Source organism: Oncorhynchus keta, chromosome 20, assembly GCF_023373465.1.
Source record: "Oncorhynchus keta strain PuntledgeMale-10-30-2019 chromosome 20, Oket_V2, whole genome shotgun sequence".
Lineage (NCBI taxonomy): Eukaryota > Metazoa > Chordata > Actinopteri > Salmoniformes > Salmonidae > Oncorhynchus > Oncorhynchus keta.
The window spans coordinates 14,719,275-14,737,243 of record NC_068440.1 but is presented as its reverse complement, the minus strand read 5'-3'; the positions used below and the strand labels follow the sequence as shown (position 1 = coordinate 14,737,243).

General features: G+C 45.1%; 1 protein-coding gene across 2 annotated transcripts; it reads left to right on the top strand.

The window, feature by feature from the left end:
• Positions 1-119: 119 nt before the first annotated feature.
• Positions 120-17,895, top strand: LOC118398958 (cleavage and polyadenylation specificity factor subunit 1). 2 transcript variants are annotated; one of them, XM_052472124.1, is made up of 35 exons: positions 120-299; positions 851-1,013; positions 1,160-1,187; positions 1,466-1,599; positions 1,794-1,874; positions 1,946-2,094; positions 2,382-2,528; positions 2,740-2,879; positions 2,985-3,095; positions 4,049-4,142; positions 4,352-4,439; positions 4,846-4,998; positions 5,681-5,732; positions 7,453-7,547; positions 7,654-7,728; positions 7,928-8,008; positions 9,319-9,555; positions 9,763-9,904; positions 10,060-10,238; positions 10,406-10,548; positions 10,740-10,932; positions 11,232-11,438; positions 11,566-11,655; positions 11,798-11,953; positions 13,413-13,773; positions 13,898-13,982; positions 14,134-14,275; positions 14,463-14,615; positions 14,857-15,033; positions 16,247-16,313; positions 16,407-16,454; positions 16,653-16,808; positions 17,022-17,151; positions 17,333-17,471; positions 17,613-17,895. In XM_052472124.1, the coding sequence occupies exons 2-35, from the start codon at positions 870-872 to the stop codon at positions 17,658-17,660; spliced, it is 4,425 nt and encodes a 1,474-aa protein (XP_052328084.1). In that variant the 5' UTR covers positions 120-299; positions 851-869; the 3' UTR covers positions 17,661-17,895. The 2 variants fall into 2 exon arrangements, with proteins under 2 accessions (XP_052328084.1, XP_052328085.1); XM_052472125.1 differs by having other exon boundaries at positions 120-377.
• Positions 17,896-17,969: the final 74 nt, after the last annotated feature.

Genomic DNA, 17,969 nt, shown 5'->3' with positions numbered 1-17,969 from the left:
GTGTTCAATTAAACGTGTCCTGTCATATTTATGTACACAACTGCAATGCACACATGGTGAGATTTCAAACCGTACACACATTTTTCTATAAAGATAGGAACTAGTGTTGTGTGGTCGTTAGTTCTTACCGAATTCAGTTTAGCTGCTCACGTTGGTGGAATGGATGTCTGGGAAATGATTGAATGAAAAATAACTAAAGCCAGTTATTATTTTTTAGCAATTGGAGCGTATGAATTATGCTGTAATAAAAGTGAAAGGCAAGACTCTAACTGGAAACTATCGTAGCTTATTCATGATCGGTAGGTTTATGTGATAAAATACTGGAACACCTTGAAGCTAAGGTAGCTAACAGACGCGAGTGGAGCATTAATTAGCAAGTAAGACAAAACGGATATGCTAATTACCTAGCTGACCTACGTTATTTAAAAACAACTATTTAGCTACATATCTAGATGCCTAACTCACTGGAAAGATACTGTAGCTAGTATTCTCCCAAATAAAGTAACAGCAAGTAGAAGACGTGCTTCGTTCCTGAAACGATACATTGTTTGTCTCGTTGCGGGGCGAAGCAAGTAGACAAGCGAACCAGCTAAAATCATCTTCATTGACTTGTAAACCACTATGCTACCAGCTTGCTAACAATCATCCCTACCTGGATTGTATTCAAGCCTGACACCCACAATATGTTGATCCACAGTGTAACGTTACAAAGTATCAACGTAGCTATTTAGTATAGCATGCTAAGTAGTAATGTTACTGGTGCAATACCCATAGACGTGTCTTCTAATAAATGCTTGTCCAGATAAACATCGAGCATATGCTAATAACTGATCCTTGCTGTAACGTTAAGGTGCTGAGGGGCTTGCAGGATGTATGCCGTATACCGCCAAGCCCACTCCCCCACCGCCATCGAGTTCTCTGTCTACTGTAACTTCATCTCTAACGTGGAGAGAAACCTGGTCGTCGCTGGAACGTCCCAGCTTTACGTCTACAGGATCATTCACGATGTGGAGGTGAAGGAACCTTTAGCTATGTTCATCTTTCATTTCTCGACCACTGATTTAAACAGTACAATGACAAAGATTGTAACTACCTGTCGTGGGCATATTTTTATTATTGAAATCCAGTTTATGTTCACATTTTCCTCTTCATATTTCAGAATGCCTCAAAGACAGACAAATCACCAGGTATGTCCAAAACTGCCTTGCACTCCAACAACATTCTGATGAGAGAAGAGCTGGTCTGGTGGAAATCCGAGACCTATGGGCTGGGCAACAGTTCCACTATGCTGCAACACCGTGGGATGCAACCTGTCTGTTTAGAATGACTAGTGAACCACTGACTGTATGCTATTATTATGATGTTGTCAGCCTTCCTTAGACATGCACGTGTCAACATTTCAGACCATCTCCGACACCTGATTTCTTCTTTGACACGTCCTTGATCTCTTCCTTGTCCTCTGCAGATGTCAAGAGTCGTAAGGAGAAGTTGGAGCAGGTGGCTTGTTTCTCCTTGTTCGGTAACGTCATGTCCATGGCCTCTGTTCAGCTAGTAGGAGCCAACAGAGACGCTCTCCTGCTTAGCTTCAAAGATGCTAAGGTACCTGAGACGTCTCAATTGATTGTTTTACTAATCCTAATCTCACAGCTTTCATATTCCAGGTTACTTTGGCCTACTTTATTATTTCAATATCAATTGATCATGTGTCAGTAGCGATATGTAGTAGGTGCAAGCAGTCTAGCCTATAAAATGTCTGACTGCTGTTTACAATGTCCTGGTTGTGTTTACTCCAGCTGTCAGTGGTGGAGTATGATCCAGGAACACATGATCTGAAGACTCTCTCGCTTCACTTCTTTGAGGAGCCAGAGCTGAGGGTAAGAGGAAATGAACTGTGCTCGAAAAACATCCAAAGTTGTATCTTAATCTATAATTGTTCTATCTCTAGGATGGGTTTGTCCAGAACCTGCACATCCCCATGGTTCGTGTGGACCCAGAGAACCGCTGTGCTGTGATGCTGGTGTATGGAACTCAGCTGGTGGTGCTGCCATTCAGAAAGGACACACTTACTGACGAACAGGAGGGAGTAGTGGAAGGGTATGTAGGCATACTGAATTTCATCGTTTGATTTATTTCGCTAGGATAGTCCCTTCAGTAACATTTGCCACAGTTTTTTTTTACAGGGAGTCCTACAATCCATAGCATCTTGTAGTGATATTTAGGATACCTATAGCAATGCATGTAGGTTATTATCAAATAAAATCACTTTTATTATCAAATAAACTAAACACTTGAGTTGTAATATGTTTTTTTGATGGGTTTTGGATTTGAGGATTTATCATCAGCCACCTTGCCTCGTGTTTTTTCTTTTACCACACATGCAGGCCCAAGTCGAGCTTTCTTCCCAGCTACATCATAGATGTCCGTGAGTTGGATGAGAAGCTTCTGAACATCGTAGATATGAAGTTCCTCCACGGTTATTATGAGCCCACATTGCTCATCCTGTATGAGCCCAACCAGACGTGGCCTGGGTTAGTACACCACAACAGCACCTGTCCTCCTCTGTTCCGTCTGTCTAAGGAGTCCTCCCCCCGAAACAAAAGCCTGCTGACGACTTAACATGAAGAAGGCTAGGAACTTATCCCCCCCTTGCTGGAACTTAGCTATGTCTTTTTCAGACCCGTTTATGACTGGTAATATTGTGGTGTGTAACTCTAGTCTGACCATGTCCCCCTCCTCCAGGCGTGTAGCAGTGAGACAGGACACCTGCAGTATCGTAGCCATCTCTCTCAACATCATGCAGAAGGTTCATCCTGTCATCTGGTCCCTCAGCAACCTGCCCTTTGACTGCACACAGGTCATGGCTGTGCCCAAGCCCATTGGTAATCCCTCGCTCACTGGGTTCATACTGTGTATTCAGCGGTACACATGGAGACTTGTGTGATCAGTTTAGAGATCATATGAATGTATTCCTGTTGTGTTTCTAGGTGGTGTGGTGGTGTTTGCTGTCAACTCCCTGTTATACCTCAACCAGAGTGTTCCTCCATATGGCGTGTCACTCAACACACAGACCACAGGGACCACCGCCTTCCCCCTGCGTATGTACTGACTGAGGACAGGGGTACACATTGTTCTCAAGCTCACTCCACATAGAAAACAAAGCAGCCTAGTTAATATTTCTAAGAAATGTATACCTTGCCTAGGAAAGTCATTTGGTCGAATCGAATTTGATTTGTCACGTGCGCCGAATACAACAGGTGAAATGCTTACCGTGAAATACTTACTTACAAGCCCTTAACTAACAATGCAGTTTTAAAAAAGGGAAAAAAAAGTAATACAAAATAATAATAACGAGGCTATATACAGGGGATACCGGTACTGAGTCAATGTGCGGAGGTACAGGTTAGTTGAGGTAATTGAGGTAATATGTACATGTAGGTAGGGGTAAAGTGGCTATGCATAGATGATGAACAGCGAGTAGCAGCAGTGTTAAATAAAATATATTTTTAAAATGCTAATAGGGGGTCAATGCAAAGAGTCCAGGTGGCCATTTGATTAATTTTTCAGCAGTTTTATTGCTTGGGGGTAGAAGCTGTTAACTACTTTTGGAGTAGTTGCCATACCAGGCGGTGATATAACTGGTCAGGATGCTCTCGAAGGTGCAGCCGTAGAACCTTTTGAGGATCTGAGGGACCATGCCAAATCTTTTCAGTCTCCTGAGGGGGAATAGGTGTTGAATAGACCGTGATAGATTGTTGGTAATGTGGACACCAAGGAAGCTGAAGCTCTCCACCGGCTCCACTACAGCCCCGTCGATGTGAATGGGGGCGTGTTCGGCCCTCCTTTCTCTGCTAGGTCTCGGACCTCCCTATAGACTGTCTAATCGTTGACGGTGATAAGGCCTACCAAGGTTGTGTCGTCAGCAAACCTAATGATGGTGTTGGAGTCGTGCTTACGCTGCAATATACCTGCAGGTATAAAGCTTCATAACGTGTCGGAAGCATGTATGAGCCTTTATGTCTTCTAATAAGGCTGTGTGTTGGTGTTTCAGGTACACAGGAGGAGGTGAAGATTACTCTAGATTGTTCCCAGTCCTCCTTCATCGGCTCTGACAAGATGGTCATCTCTCTGAAAGGAGGAGAGATGTGAGTAGAGCACAGAACAGTTGTGTTGGGATTTATTAGCTGTGTGTATTTATTTGCCGTAAATGCTTAATTAGACCTTGTTAAAGCGATGTTTTGTGCCCTCCAGCCGGTGTGGCGTAGTAGAAATAACTACAGCTGGAACGGCTTTGTATTCTGTCATGACCTTGTAAGAGTCATGCTTTGACTGTGTGCCTGTCCCCTCTCCTCAGCTATGTGTTGACCCTGATCACTGATGGCATGAGGAGTGTCCGGGCCTTCCACTTAGACAAGGCTGCTGCCAGCGTTCTCACCACCTGTGTAAGTAGCATACAGTGTGTGTGGGGGTGGGTGGTGTGTGGCAGCGTGAGTTTACTATGAGGACCGGTGTAAGTATTATGGACAGATGCCATTCCAGACGCATTACACACACACACACACACACAGAGATAATATGTGCTGACAGCAGCCCTTACTTGACAGTTTACTGCATTATGCGCAAACTCATGTACAGAGGGAGGGGAGAGGCGAGGGGGAAGAGAGCGCATTAGAGAGTTTTTGGCAAAGAAGCTCTGGTGTTTCCACACATCCACTTAGTGTTGAAGAGAGCAGTGCAGTGATATTCACAGTCTGCTGCCAGCCATTGGCCAAGAGAGAACTGGTCATGGAGCTGTGGAAGCATAGAGGTTCTCCTCCCCTTCACCCCTGTACCTCGTGTCCCCCCCAGATGATGACTATGGAGCCTGGGTACCTGTTCCTGGGGTCCCGGCTGGGAAACAGCCTCTTGCTGAAATACACAGAGAAGTACCAGGAGAATCCAGAGAAACCACCTGTGGAGGAGGACAAAGAGAAGGAAGAGGAGACCGATGAGGAGAAGCAGGTGAGTTGGTTTGGGTTTGAGTTCGTATGTAGATATTCTCCTCTGTCTGGTCCTTGTGGCATATTGCTGTGTGTGATTCTGTCAAAAATGTAAAGATTACATAGATTAGTTGAGGCGTAATTGATCAGATTGAGCATCAAAATGTAGCCAGTTGTAAATGGATGTTGATGTCGCCAAAAGAGGATTCTTTCGTGGTTTCAAAAACAAGTAGCAGTCGTTGTCCTTCAGTAGCTTCTCTGCTCGTGTTCCACCTATAAACACATTTTCAGCACTTCAACTGGTGTTGTGACTGTTTTTTGACAAGCAGATGTGGAAATATGACACATGATATGTGATGTCACATGTTATAGTTCGCCCCTGAAAAAAAAAATGTTTTATTGTCACATACAGCAGATCGTTGCAGTGAAATGTGGTGTTTTACAGGGTCAACCATAGTAGTAAAGCTCCCCTAAAGCAAATTAGGGTTAAGTGCCTTGCTCAAGAGCACATCAACAGGTTCTTCACCTTGTCGGCTCGGGTATTCGAACTAGCGTCTTCTGTTGCTGGCCCAACGCTCTTACCACCAGGCTACCTGCTGCCCATTGTCCATTTTGTAAATAGAAATGCTAAATGAATTGCTGATAGACATTCCTCTGTGTGTATTCTGATATAAAATGCATAATGACCTTGATGATAATTCCAGGAGGAACCTCCTAGTAAAAAGAAGAGGGGTGATTCCTCTACCAAGTTGACAGGTATTTGGTGTATTACAATGTCTTGGTTTTGTCTTGCATATTACCCTTTACATACAGTGCCTTCGGAAAGTATTCACACCCCTTGACTTTTTCCACATTTTGATAGGTTACAGACTTATTCTAAAAATGGATTGAATCTTTTTTTTACCTCATCAATCTAGACACAATGCCCCATAATGACAAAGCAAAAATAGGTATTTAGACATTTTTGGTAATTTATTAAAAATAAATAACTGAAGTATCACATTTATATAAATATTCAGACTCAGTACTTTGTTGAAGCAGTGATTACAGCCTCCAGTCATCTTGGGTATGACGCTACAAGCTTGGCACACTGTATTTGAAGTTTCTCCCATTCTTCTCTGCAAATCCTCTCAACCACTGTCAGGTTAGATGGGGAGCGTCGCTGCACAGCGATTTTCATGTCTCTCCAGAGATGTTTGATTGGGTTCAAGTCCGGGCTCTGGCTGGACCACTAATGGACATTCAAGGACACGTCTCAAAGCCATTCCTGTGTTGTCTTGGCTATGTGATTAGGGTTATTGTCCTGTTGGAAGGTGAACTTTCACCCCAGTCTGAGGTCCTGGGCGCTCTGGAGCAGGTTTTCATCAAGGATCTCTCTGTACTTTGGTCCATTCATCTTTGCCTTGATCCTGACAAGTCTCCCGGTCCCTGCCACTGAAAAACATCCCCACAGCATGATGCTGCCACCACCATGCTTCACCGTAGGGATGGTGCCAGGTTTCCTCCAGACGTGACGCTTGGCATTCAGGCCAAATAATTCAATATTGGTTTCATCAGACCAGATAATCTTATTTCTCATGGTCTGAGAGTCTTTAGGTGCCTTTTGGCTCCAAGCAGGATGTCATGTGTCTTTTATTGAGGAGTGGCTTCCATCTTGCCTCTCTACCATAAATGCCTGATTGGTGGAGTTCTACAGAGATGGTTGTCCTTCTGGAAGGTTCTCCCATCTCCACAGAGGAATTCTAGAGCGACCATTGGGTTCTTGGTCATCTCCCTGACCAGGGCCTTTCTCCACTGATTGTTCAGTTTGGCCGGGGGGCCAGCTCTAGGAAGAGTCTTGGTGGTTGCAAACTTCTTCCATTGAAGAGTGATGGAGGCCAATGTATTTTTGGGGACATTCAACGCTGCCTACATGTTTTTGGTACCCTTCCCCAGATCTGTGCCTCAACACAATCCTGTCTCGGAGCTCTACGGACAATTCCTTCCACCTCATGGCTTGGTTTTTGCTCTGACACGCACTGTGAACTGTGAGACCTAATCGAGACAGGTATTTCCAAATCATGTCCAATCAATTGAATTTACCACAGGTGGATTCCCAAGTTGTTGAAACATCTCAAGGATGATCAATGGGAACGGGATGTACCTGAGATCAATTTTGAGTCTCATGGAAAAGGGTCTGAATACTTATGTAAATAAGGTATTTCTGTTTTTTTAGTTTTAATACATTTGCTAAAATCTCTAATAATCTGCTTTTGCTTTGTCATTTTGGGGTATTGTGTGTAGACTGAAGATTATTTTTAATTTGAATTTAATCCATTTTAGAATAAGGCTATAACGTAACAAAGTGGAACAAGTCAAGGGCTCTGAATACTTTCCGATGTACCGTATGTATGGAACTAACTAAGGTGATAAGGTCATCTATAATAATGTTCTTATATTTATGAATGATGCGTTTCCTCCCATGTCCCGTATCCAGCTGGTAAGAACCAAATGCCTGATGAGGTGGATGAAATTGAGGTGTACGGGAGCGAGGCGGCATCTGGCACACAGTTGGCCACCTACTCCTTTGAGGTAGGACCCCTTGTTACCCCAGTTGACGCTTCATCACTTAATTATTCATACTCTAGTCTTGGTTATTGTAGTCTTTACAATATGGTTTTGGTATGTTTGCCTCCAGGTGTGTGACAGCATACTGAACATTGGACCTTGTGCTGGTGCGTCCATGGGGGAGCCAGCTTTCCTCTCTGAAGAGGTACTTAAACACTTTAACTTTCTTTCCAGATCACCCTCGCAAAAGAGGTTTCTAACCTTTTTTAAGAGTCTTTCCGGTCCATCATGGCTGTGTTCTATTTGTGAAAGCGCTGATCAATATCTAATACCATTACCAAGGTATTTGCTATGCAAACAGTAAAACACATTAAGCACTGTGTCTGGTATTTCTGTGTCCACAGTTCCAGACCAACCCAGAACCTGACCTGGAGATAGTGGTGTGTTCTGGCTTTGGGAAGAACGGAGGTCTGTCTGTGCTTCAGGTAAATACTCTACTCAGCCTGGTTAATACTCTACTCGGCCTGGTAAATACTCTACTCGGCCTGGTTAATACTCTACTCGGCCTGGTTAATACTCTACTCGTCCTGGTTAGTACTCTACTCGGCCTGGTTAATACTCTACTCGTCCTGGTTAGTACTCTACTCGGCCTGGTTAATACTCTACTCGTCCTGGTTAATACTCTACTCGTCCTGGTTAGTACTCTACTCGGCCTGGTTAATACTCTACTCGTCCTGGTTAGTACTCTACTCGGCCTGGTTAATACTCTACTCGTCCTGGTTAATACTCTACTCGTCCTGGTTAATACTCTACTCGGCCTGGTTAATACTCTACTCGCCCTGGTTAGTACTCTACTCGGCCTGGTTAATACTCTACTCGGCCGGCCTGGTTAATACTCTGTTCGGCCTGGTTAATACTCTACTCGGCCTGGTTAATACTCTACTCGGCCTGGTTAATACTCTACTCAGCCTGGTTAATACTCTACTCGGCCTGGTTAATACTCTACTCGGCCTGGTTAATACTCTATTCGGCCGGCCTGGTTAATACTCTACTCAGCGTGGTTAATACTCTACTCGGCCTGGTTAATACTCTCCTCTGCTTGGCCTGGTTAATACTCTACTCTGCTTGGCCTGGTTAATACTCTACTCGGCCGGCCTGGTTAATACTCTACTCGGCCGGCCTGGTTAATACTCTACTCGGCCTGGTTAATACTCTCCTCTGCTTGGCCTGGTTAATACTCTACTCGGCCTGGTTAATACTCTACTCGGCCTGCCTGGTACTCTACTCGGCCTGGTTAATACTCTACTCGGCCTGGTTAATACTCTACTCGGCCTGTCTTTTGGGTTTCTGTGCAAGTGCATGCTTGTGGATGCACTGTTCTAAGACCTGTGGGGGCGAGGCCTGTCTACCTCAGGTTCAGTGACGGTGCTACAGAGAATAACCACTCTGGGTTTACCAGGGCTGCTGCCTCAGAGATTAATGGAGCAGTTTATAAACCACTCAGACACACTTATACATGCATTCATGGAAAGAACATTGTGAAGACTTACAAATTACTGCACTGATTAAAAAAAAAAACATTTTGAAGAAGAAAAAAAAACATTTTCAGTGTCAGCTTTGAGAGTGGATGATTCAGTTGTTCCCTCTGGCCATAGTTCTGTGGTTATTGATGACTGTTTTGTGTGGCCCCTTGCCCCTCCCAGAGGAGCATCAGTCCCCAGGTGGTCACTTACTCCTAGGGGCCATTGTTCTGTTATTGATAATTGATGATCGTTTTTGTCCTGGCCCCTCCCAGAGAAGCATCCGACCCCAGGTGGTCACCACCTTTGAGCTGCCAGGTTGCCATGACATGTGGACTGTCGTCTCCAATGAGGTCAAGGAGAAAGTCAAAGAGAAAGACAAGCCCCCTGCAGCTGAGGGAGAAGGTGAGACCCCTGAGGAGGAAGAAGAGGAGAAGATGGTACCTGCGCCAGTGGAGGACGATAAGAAAAAACATGGCTTTCTGATTCTCAGCAGAGAGGACTCCACCATGGTACACCCACACCTCCCACCACATCTCTACACAGTACAGTACACACTGCACCCCGAGGCACACTCCGCTCTACACAGCAGTCTGACAGGGAGCTTTTTCCTCCCCTACGGAGCTCCAGCATGTTTAGATTGAGTGTGTAATGTTGATTAAGGGTAATGATTGAGGTCTATTGAAGGTAACTGGAACCCCTCCTGTGTGGTTCTCTAGATCCTGCAGACGGGCCAGGAGATCATGGAGCTGGACACCAGTGGTTTCGCCACCCAGGGGCCCACTGTGTTCGCTGGGAACATCGGGGACAACAAATACATCATCCAGGTCTCCCCCATGGGTATACGGCTACTGGAAGGAGGTAGCGAGATCTGTCCGTCTTTCAATAAAAGAAGAAAATAATCCATGATCCTCTGTGTCCCTACCCGTCACTCATCCACTCTTTCACTGACTGTCAAGCACTTTGTGACAGCTTTAGGGGCTTTGGAAATACTTTTGATTTGATGTTCCTTCCAGTGACCCAGTTGCACTTCATCCCGGTGGACCTGGGTTCTCCCATAGTGCAGTGCTCCGTAGCAGACCCCTATGTGGTCATCATGACGGCAGACGGAGTGGTCACCATGTTCGTCCTGAAGACCGACTCCTACATGGGCAAGACCCACCGCCTGGCCCTGCAGAAACCACAGCTAGCTGCTGTGAGTCACTGATACGACACTACGTAACACAACACATTACACTACAGCCTGGCCCAGTCACGGTCATATCCTGCACTGCACAACTAAGCCAGGCAGTATTACAACACTCATGGATGAATGAGTGAAAAAATCGGATTGTCAGACCGGTGACTCTCTCTCCCCTACAGCAACCCCGTGTGATCACGCTGTGTGCGTTCCGTGACGTCAGCGGGATGTTCACCACTGAGAACAAGCAGACCTGTCAAACTGAGGATCAAGACAGCATGTTCAAGAGCCAATCGGAGACCGAGACCATTCTACAGGACCTCAGGTAAGAGGCAATCATATAGGACCTCAGGTAGGATGTTTTTGAATAAAGTATATTGTTTTAAACCGAAGAATGAGAGCAATACCAACTTTCCCCATGGACACTTTTTTTTATATGGGGGTCTCGTAGTCAGTGAAGGCACTGTCTCACCTCAGTGTTTATCAGTCAACCTCTCTCCCGTGTCTCCTCTTTAGTAACACAGTGGATGATGAGGAGGAGATGTTGTATGGAGACTGTAACCCAGCAGGCATCACCCCCACCAAGGACGAGTCCCACCCCGGCTACCGCCTCTCCTCTGGGGCCCTGGGTGTAGGCTCCGAGGGGAGGTCGGGACGAGCTGAACCTACACACTGGTGCATGATGGTCCGCGAGAACGGCGTCATGGAGGTCAGGATCGATGTCTATTTTATCGGCATCATATTAACAATAGCCGTATCAATACACATTGTATTGTAATCATTTAGGTTACATAATTAACACATTTGGTAAGATGTTAACTGTGGTAAAAGACAACATTTATACTATGGTGCTGTTTAGAGGTTGGATATAAACATGGGAACTTTAGTCTTATGCTCAGAAATTCACAGGAACTCAGTGGCCATAGTAATGAGTGACACCACAACCGACAGGTGAACTTTTTCTACACAGTAGAGCTAATAGTAAAACAACTTCCTCCTGTTCTCTAGATCTACCAGCTACCTGACTGGAGACTGGTGTTCCTGGTCAAGAACTTCCCTGTTGGCCAGAGAGTGTTGGTTGACAGCTCCGCCGGCCAATCAGCAGCCCAGGGGGAGGGGAAAAAGGAGGAAGTGACACGACAGGGAGAGATCCCATTGGTCAAAGAGGTGGCCCTGGTGTCGCTCGGCAACAACCACTGCAGACCCTACCTGCTGGTGAGTTTTCAGTACCGGTATTAAAGTGGAATGACAACACCAGAATGTGTCGCAGTGGTGCTTCATTGATTCAAATGTGGGAAATTGCTTTAGATAGATCTGGCTCTATGTTCTGTTTCTTTCCCAGGTCCATGTTGAACAGGAGCTTCTGATCTATGAAGCATTCCCATATGACCAGCAGCAGGCTCAGAGCAACCTGAAGGTCCGCTTCAAGAAGGTAAGAAGAGCAAGGCCATTGGACAAGCCAAGTCAACAACTTTTAGGTCTAGGCTTATTCTGTGTCTGGGGAAACGAGTCCTAAAACTCCCATTCAACACTGATGATTTATGTCTTCTAACTGTTCTCCTGTCTCGTCTCAGATGCCCCACAACATCAACTTCCGGGAGAAGAAGTCGAAGGTGAAGAAAGATAAGAAGGCGGAGGGTCAGGCTGGTCTCAGCGAGGAGGGGCCAACGGTGGTCAAAGGTCGCGTGGCCAGGTTCAGATACTTTGAGGATATCTCAGGCTACTCTGGGGTAAGAGGTTATTTTCCTACAAGACTATATATACACCGTGCTTTCGGAAAGTATTCAGACCCCTTCCCTTTTCCCACATTTAGTTGCGTTACAGCCTTATTCTGAAAGGAATTAAATTAAATGTTTTCCTCATAAATCTACACACACTACCTAATAATAAAGCAAAAACAGGTTTTTAGAAATGTTTGCAAATGTATAAAAAATTATTTACGTAGGTATTCAGATCCCTTGCCATGAGATTTCAAATTGAGCTCCCCTGCATCCTGTTTCCATTTCTACAACTTGATTGGAGTTCACCTGTGGACAATTCAGTTGGACATGATTTGGAAAGGAACCCACCTGTCTATATAAGGTTGACAGTGTATGTCAGAGCAAAAACCAATCCATGAGGTTGAAGGAATTGTCCGTAGAGCTCCAAGACAGGATTGTGTCGAGGCACAGATCTGAGGAAGGGTACCAAAAAAGTTATGCAGCATTGAAGGTCCCCAAGAACACAGTGGCTTCCATCATTCTTAAATGGAAGAAGTTTGGAACCACCAAGACTCTTCCTAGAGCTGGCCACCCAGCTAAACTGAGCTATCGGGGGAGAAGAGCCTTGGTCAGGGAGGTGAACAAGAATCCGATGGTCACTCTGACAGAGCTCCAGAGTTCCTCTGTGGAGATGGGAGAACTTTCCAGATGTTTTTCAGTGGCATGGACTGGGGGACTAGTCAGGATCGTGGCAAAGATGAACGGAGCAAAGTACAGAGAGATCCTTGATGAAAACCTGGTCCAGAGCACTTAGGACCTCAGACTGGGGCGAAGGTTCACCTTCCAACAGGACAATGACCCTAAGCACACAGCCAAGACAACACAGGAGTGGCTTCAGGACAAGTCTCAATGTCCTTGAGTGGCTCAGCCAGAGCCCTGACTTGAACCCGATCGAACATCTGGAGAAACCTGAAAATAGCTGTGCAGGGACGCTCCTCATCCAACTTGACAGCGCTTGAGAGGATCTGCAGAGAAGAATGGAAAAAACTTCTAAAATACAGGTGTGCCAAGCTTGTAGCGTCATACCCAAGAAGACTTTAGGCTGTGATCTCTGCCAAAGGAGCTTCAACAAAGTGCTGAGGTTCTGAATACTTAAGTAAATGTGATATTTGATGTTCTTATTGTTAATAATTTAGCAAAAATGTCTAAACCTGTTTTTTTTTCTCCTTTTCATTATGGGGTATTGTGTGTAGATGGGGGGGGGGCTATTTAATCAACTATAGAATAAGGCTGTAACATAACAACAAAAAAGTCTAGGGGTTTGAATACTTTCCGAAAGCACTGTACATCATGGGTAACAAGGGGTACACTTGTGGATTCTCAGGTTCCCTGCAAGATAAATCTTGGAGAGGTACTGCTGTGCACGCAGACTTCATATCTACTGTAGTTCTGTGTGTTCTCATGTGTCGTTTTCTGGTTTGTGTGTCAGGTGTTCATCTGTGGCCCCTCCCCTCACTGGATGCTGGTGACATCACGGGGGGCGATGAGGCTCCACCCTATGACGATTGACGGACCAATCGAGTCCTTCTCCCCCTTCCACAACATCAACTGCCCTAAAGGTTTCCTCTACTTCAACAAGCAGGGCGAGCTGAGGATCAGTGTTCTACCCACGTACCTGTCGTATGACGCCCCCTGGCCTGTCAGGAAGATTCCTCTGAGGTGCACGGTCCACTATGTGTCCTACCATGTGGAGTCCAAGGTGTATGCAGTGTGCACCAGCGTGAAGGACCCCTGTACTCGCATCCCCAGAATGACCGGAGAGGAGAAGGAGTTTGAGACCATAGACAGAGGTGGGACCAGTATATGCATTAGTCTGTCTCCATGACGTGCGCTTCACGTTCTCATTGGTTTATTTCTCCGTTCCTTCATTCATTCTTCCACCATTAAAATTCCTTGGTGCTGTGTTCTCCTCAGACGAACGCTACATTCCTCCTCAGCAGGAGAATTTCTCCATTCAGCTCATATCTCCTGTCAGCTGGGAGGCCATCCCTAACACACGGTAACAACTGTAGCTACTGCAGCTATCTGGAGCATAGCCTCTAACATGAGGCATATTCATTATAGATCTGATGCATATTTATTTTGAAGCATCTACGCCACAGTAGTTGGGTGTCTGTTCTGACCTCCCTCCCCTATGTGATATTGGTCAGGATTGACCTGGAGGAGTGGGAACATGTGACTTGTATGAAGACTGTGGCGTTGAGGAGTCAGGAGACCGTGTCTGGGCTGAAGGGATACGTAGCTGCCGGGACTTGTCTCATGCAGGGGGAGGAGGTCACCTGTAGGGGCCGGGTGAGTCACCAACACTTCTGTGACTACTGACTAGAGCCAGGAATACCTTTTTTAGGCCCAAGTTCTATGCTATAGTCTAGAGCAGGGGTCCAGAGTTTCTCCTAGTTGGGTCAGGAAACTCAGGACCGACAGACAGATGATGCGGATTTTAGTTTGGACTTATTTCTCTCTCTACTGTTGTGTCCAGATCCTGATCCTGGATGTGATTGAGGTGGTCCCGGAACCGGGTCAGCCCCTGACGAAGAACAAATTCAAGGTTCTGTATGAGAAGGAGCAGAAGGGACCGGTCACAGCTCTGTGTCACTGCAGTGGATACTTGGTCTCTGCCATCGGACAGAAGGTGACAGACTCACCTCTGATTATACCACTACAGATGTCTCAGTCTAGATGCATTTTCCCACCCACCTCTCAATATAATTCTGTTCCGATTTACAGTGTTTTCATTGTGTGGCCAACATGTTGCAGTTGAATATATTATTGAATAAGCCATTTATTATAAGTATGTCAGCCATCTCTCCTGTATCCCTGACACACAGTCCTGGTTGTGCTCACCGTGTCTGTCTATCCCTCTCTCCGTCTAGATCTTTCTGTGGAGTCTGAAGGACAACGACCTGACAGGCATGGCCTTCATCGACACTCAGCTCTACATCCACCAGATGTTTAGCATCAAGAACTTTATCCTGGCAGCTGACGTCATGAAGAGCATCTCTCTGCTCAGATACCAGCCTGAGAGTAAGACGTTGTCGCTAATTAGCAGGGTAAGACGGCAAGGCTACAGAACTACTTTAGTAGTAACACAGGGAAACCGTCAACTTCAAAGTACTGTGTTCAAGTAACATATGATTTAGTCTCTTCTGATTTGTCATTCCCTGAGGGGTTTTGTTCCATGTTAGTTTGTTGTTTATGGATTTAACTGTACATCCCAGATGAGTGTTTCTGTTCATGAATGAAAGACAGTACTGTTCCCCCCCCCCTGTGTTCCCCTGTTAGATCCCAGGGTGTCTTGTGTTGAGTTTATCTTCTAGAGAGCTGTGCTGGAGGGGATGTTTAAATGATCAGGCTCGTTCGTGTTCCATCTTCATGTCAGTGTTTTGAGTCTCTTCTCTTAATGCAGTGTTCCCCAATCAACATTTAGTTTTTCCCCACAAAAAAGGTCTCTATTGAAGACTGAAATATTCCTCAGCACCCCCCACCCCCCGTTCCTCAGACGATCCCGCAGGTGAAGAAGCCAGATGTGGAGGTCATGAGCTGGTGTGGTTACACGTGGTCTGCGGTTGTGAGACCGGTTGGATGTACTGCCAAATTCTTTAAAATGACATTGGCGGCAGTTTATGGTAGAGAAATGAACATAATATTAACAGCTCTGGTGGACACTCACTCAAACTTTGAGACATCTGCGGCGTTGAGACACAACTGTACATTTTAGCATGGCCTTTTTCCCCAGCACAATGATCATGCTGTTTAATCAGCTTCTTGTTATGCCACACCTGTCAGGTGGATGGATTATCTTGGCAAATGATAAATGCTCACTAACAGGGATGTAAAGAAATTTGTACACAGAATTTGAGAGAAATAAGCTTTTTGTGCAAATGGAACATTTCTGGGGTCTTTTATTTTAGCTCATGAAAAATGGGAACAACACTTTTTACATGTTGAGTTTTATATTTTTGTTCAGTGTGTGTATGTATATAATTGTAGTTCTTGTACATAAGACTGTAAAATCACCAGGAAATGAGGTCAGTTTTATTTTGGGAAATGTATTCCCACATGTAAATGGAGAGGCATATGTGATCGTATTCCAATGTAATCAAGGTTTCAAATTGTGTTATTGTCATTCTATATCTGTTTGGGATTCTAGCGGTCAATTTGTAGTGTACAACTTATGTTCTGGCCACCCGACCTTCCACTCAAGGAAAATTGCAATTGGGGAGCCCTGTCTTAATGGTTTTGTTTCGGTGTTCGGTTCCCCAGGACGCCAAGCCTCTGGAGGTCTACAGCGTAGAGTTTATGGTGGATAACAACCAGCTGGGATTCCTAGGTAAGGTTATAACTTTGGTAGCTAATCAGGAGAACGCTGTACCAGGCTAGAGCCTAGTCCTCTCAAAGTAAACCTGTTTTCTCTACGTTTCAGTGTCGGACCGAGACCAGAATCTGTCGGTCTACATGTATCTGCCTGAAGGTGAGTTATAACGTAAACATTGGTAATACTTCTCCTACAAACATGGAGAATATTGAATACTCAGGTTAACCACAAATGTTGTAATGCCTATCCCACAAACACCCGAATATCAAATAAAGGCAGAGGTCATGTGTGATGACAAAACTGCTGTTCCACCGTGTCATGATCACTGAAGTGTTACTTTGCGCCCTGCTGAAGCTAAGGAGAGTTTCGGAGGCATGCGTCTGCTGAGGAGGGCAGACTTCAACGTGGGAGCTCATGTCAACGCCTTCTGGAGGATGCCCTGTCGAGGGGCACTGGACACAGCCACCAAAAAGACCCTGGCCTGGGACAACAAGCACATCACATGGTTTGGTAGGACACAACTTTGACTTTGTCATTTGTATCGACAGATACAGGGTAGGAGAAGGTAATGTGAATAAAGAGTTGTCTGATATCTTCCTTCAGTATATGTGATCAAATTCTCCTCTTGGTATGTTGCTCTCAGAAGGATCAACATGGTGTTAGTAGCTAATAAGAGGATTTCCAGGCGCTTCAGCAGTAACTAATCCTCTTCCTTCCCTCCAGCAACTCTAGATGGAGGCCTCGGGCTGCTGCTGCCCATGCAGGAGAAGACCTACCGCAGATTACTGATGTTACAAAACGCTCTTACCACAATGCTGCCACACCACGCAGGATTAAACCCTAAGGCATTCAGGTAACTTGCCACACAAGGTCACTGAACTTTTTTTGGTTGGGTTATCAGTATTTTCCCCATAAAATCTTAAGTTGGCAACACTTAAATACTTTTTAGGCTTTGAGGCAACATTAAGTGGCTTTTTAGAAATTTGACACTTTGGGTATAGACTAATGCCAGTTTTTGGATCTCGTTCCACCAGGATGTTGCATGCTGACCGGCGGCAGCTCCAGAACGCGGTGCGGAACATTCTGGATGGAGAGCTACTCAACAAATACCTGTACCTCAGCACCATGGAGCGTAGTGAGTTGGCCAAGAAGATTGGCACCACCTCTGATATAGTGAGTATTATTAGTCCCTTTGGTCTCGTTCTCTGACAAAACTAGCTATGCAACGAAATCCAATCTACAGTCCATATCAACTTGGAGCAAATAACTATGAGTTGAGATATTTGAATAAAGTATCCCTCTTGTCCATTTTAGGTCTTGGATGATCTTCTTGAAGTTGACAGGGTGACTGCTCATTTCTGAGCGCAGCATCCTTGACCACGCCCCCTCAGCATGTGAGACTCAGGGTCTTCCCCCATTTTTTTATATTGAATGAAAAGGAGGCTTTTTGGTATCTATTTTCTCTATGGAAACGTAAGCTTGTGTTTAGTCCATTTTGTTCAGTCATAAAGGTGTTTAATCATGTTTCTTAGAATATTTTTTCAACAAAATATGATAAATTCTGAATTGTATGGGTCTTTATAAAATGTTATAACCATCTTGGTATTTTAGGCTCAATCATTTGAGATCTGCACATGTAACTCACAAATTTGTCATGGACATCATTTACAC

Coding starts and splice junctions, on each gene's coding strand:
- LOC118398958 (XM_052472124.1), top strand. CDS start 870: ATGTATGCCGTATACCGCCAAGCCCACTCCCCCACCGCCATCGAGTTC. Junction 3,096..4,048: donor GACCACCGCCTTCCCCCTGC/GTATGTACTGAC, acceptor TTGGTGTTTCAG/GTACACAGGAGGAGGTGAAG. Junction 4,143..4,351: donor TCTCTGAAAGGAGGAGAGAT/GTGAGTAGAGCA, acceptor CCCTCTCCTCAG/CTATGTGTTGACCCTGATCA.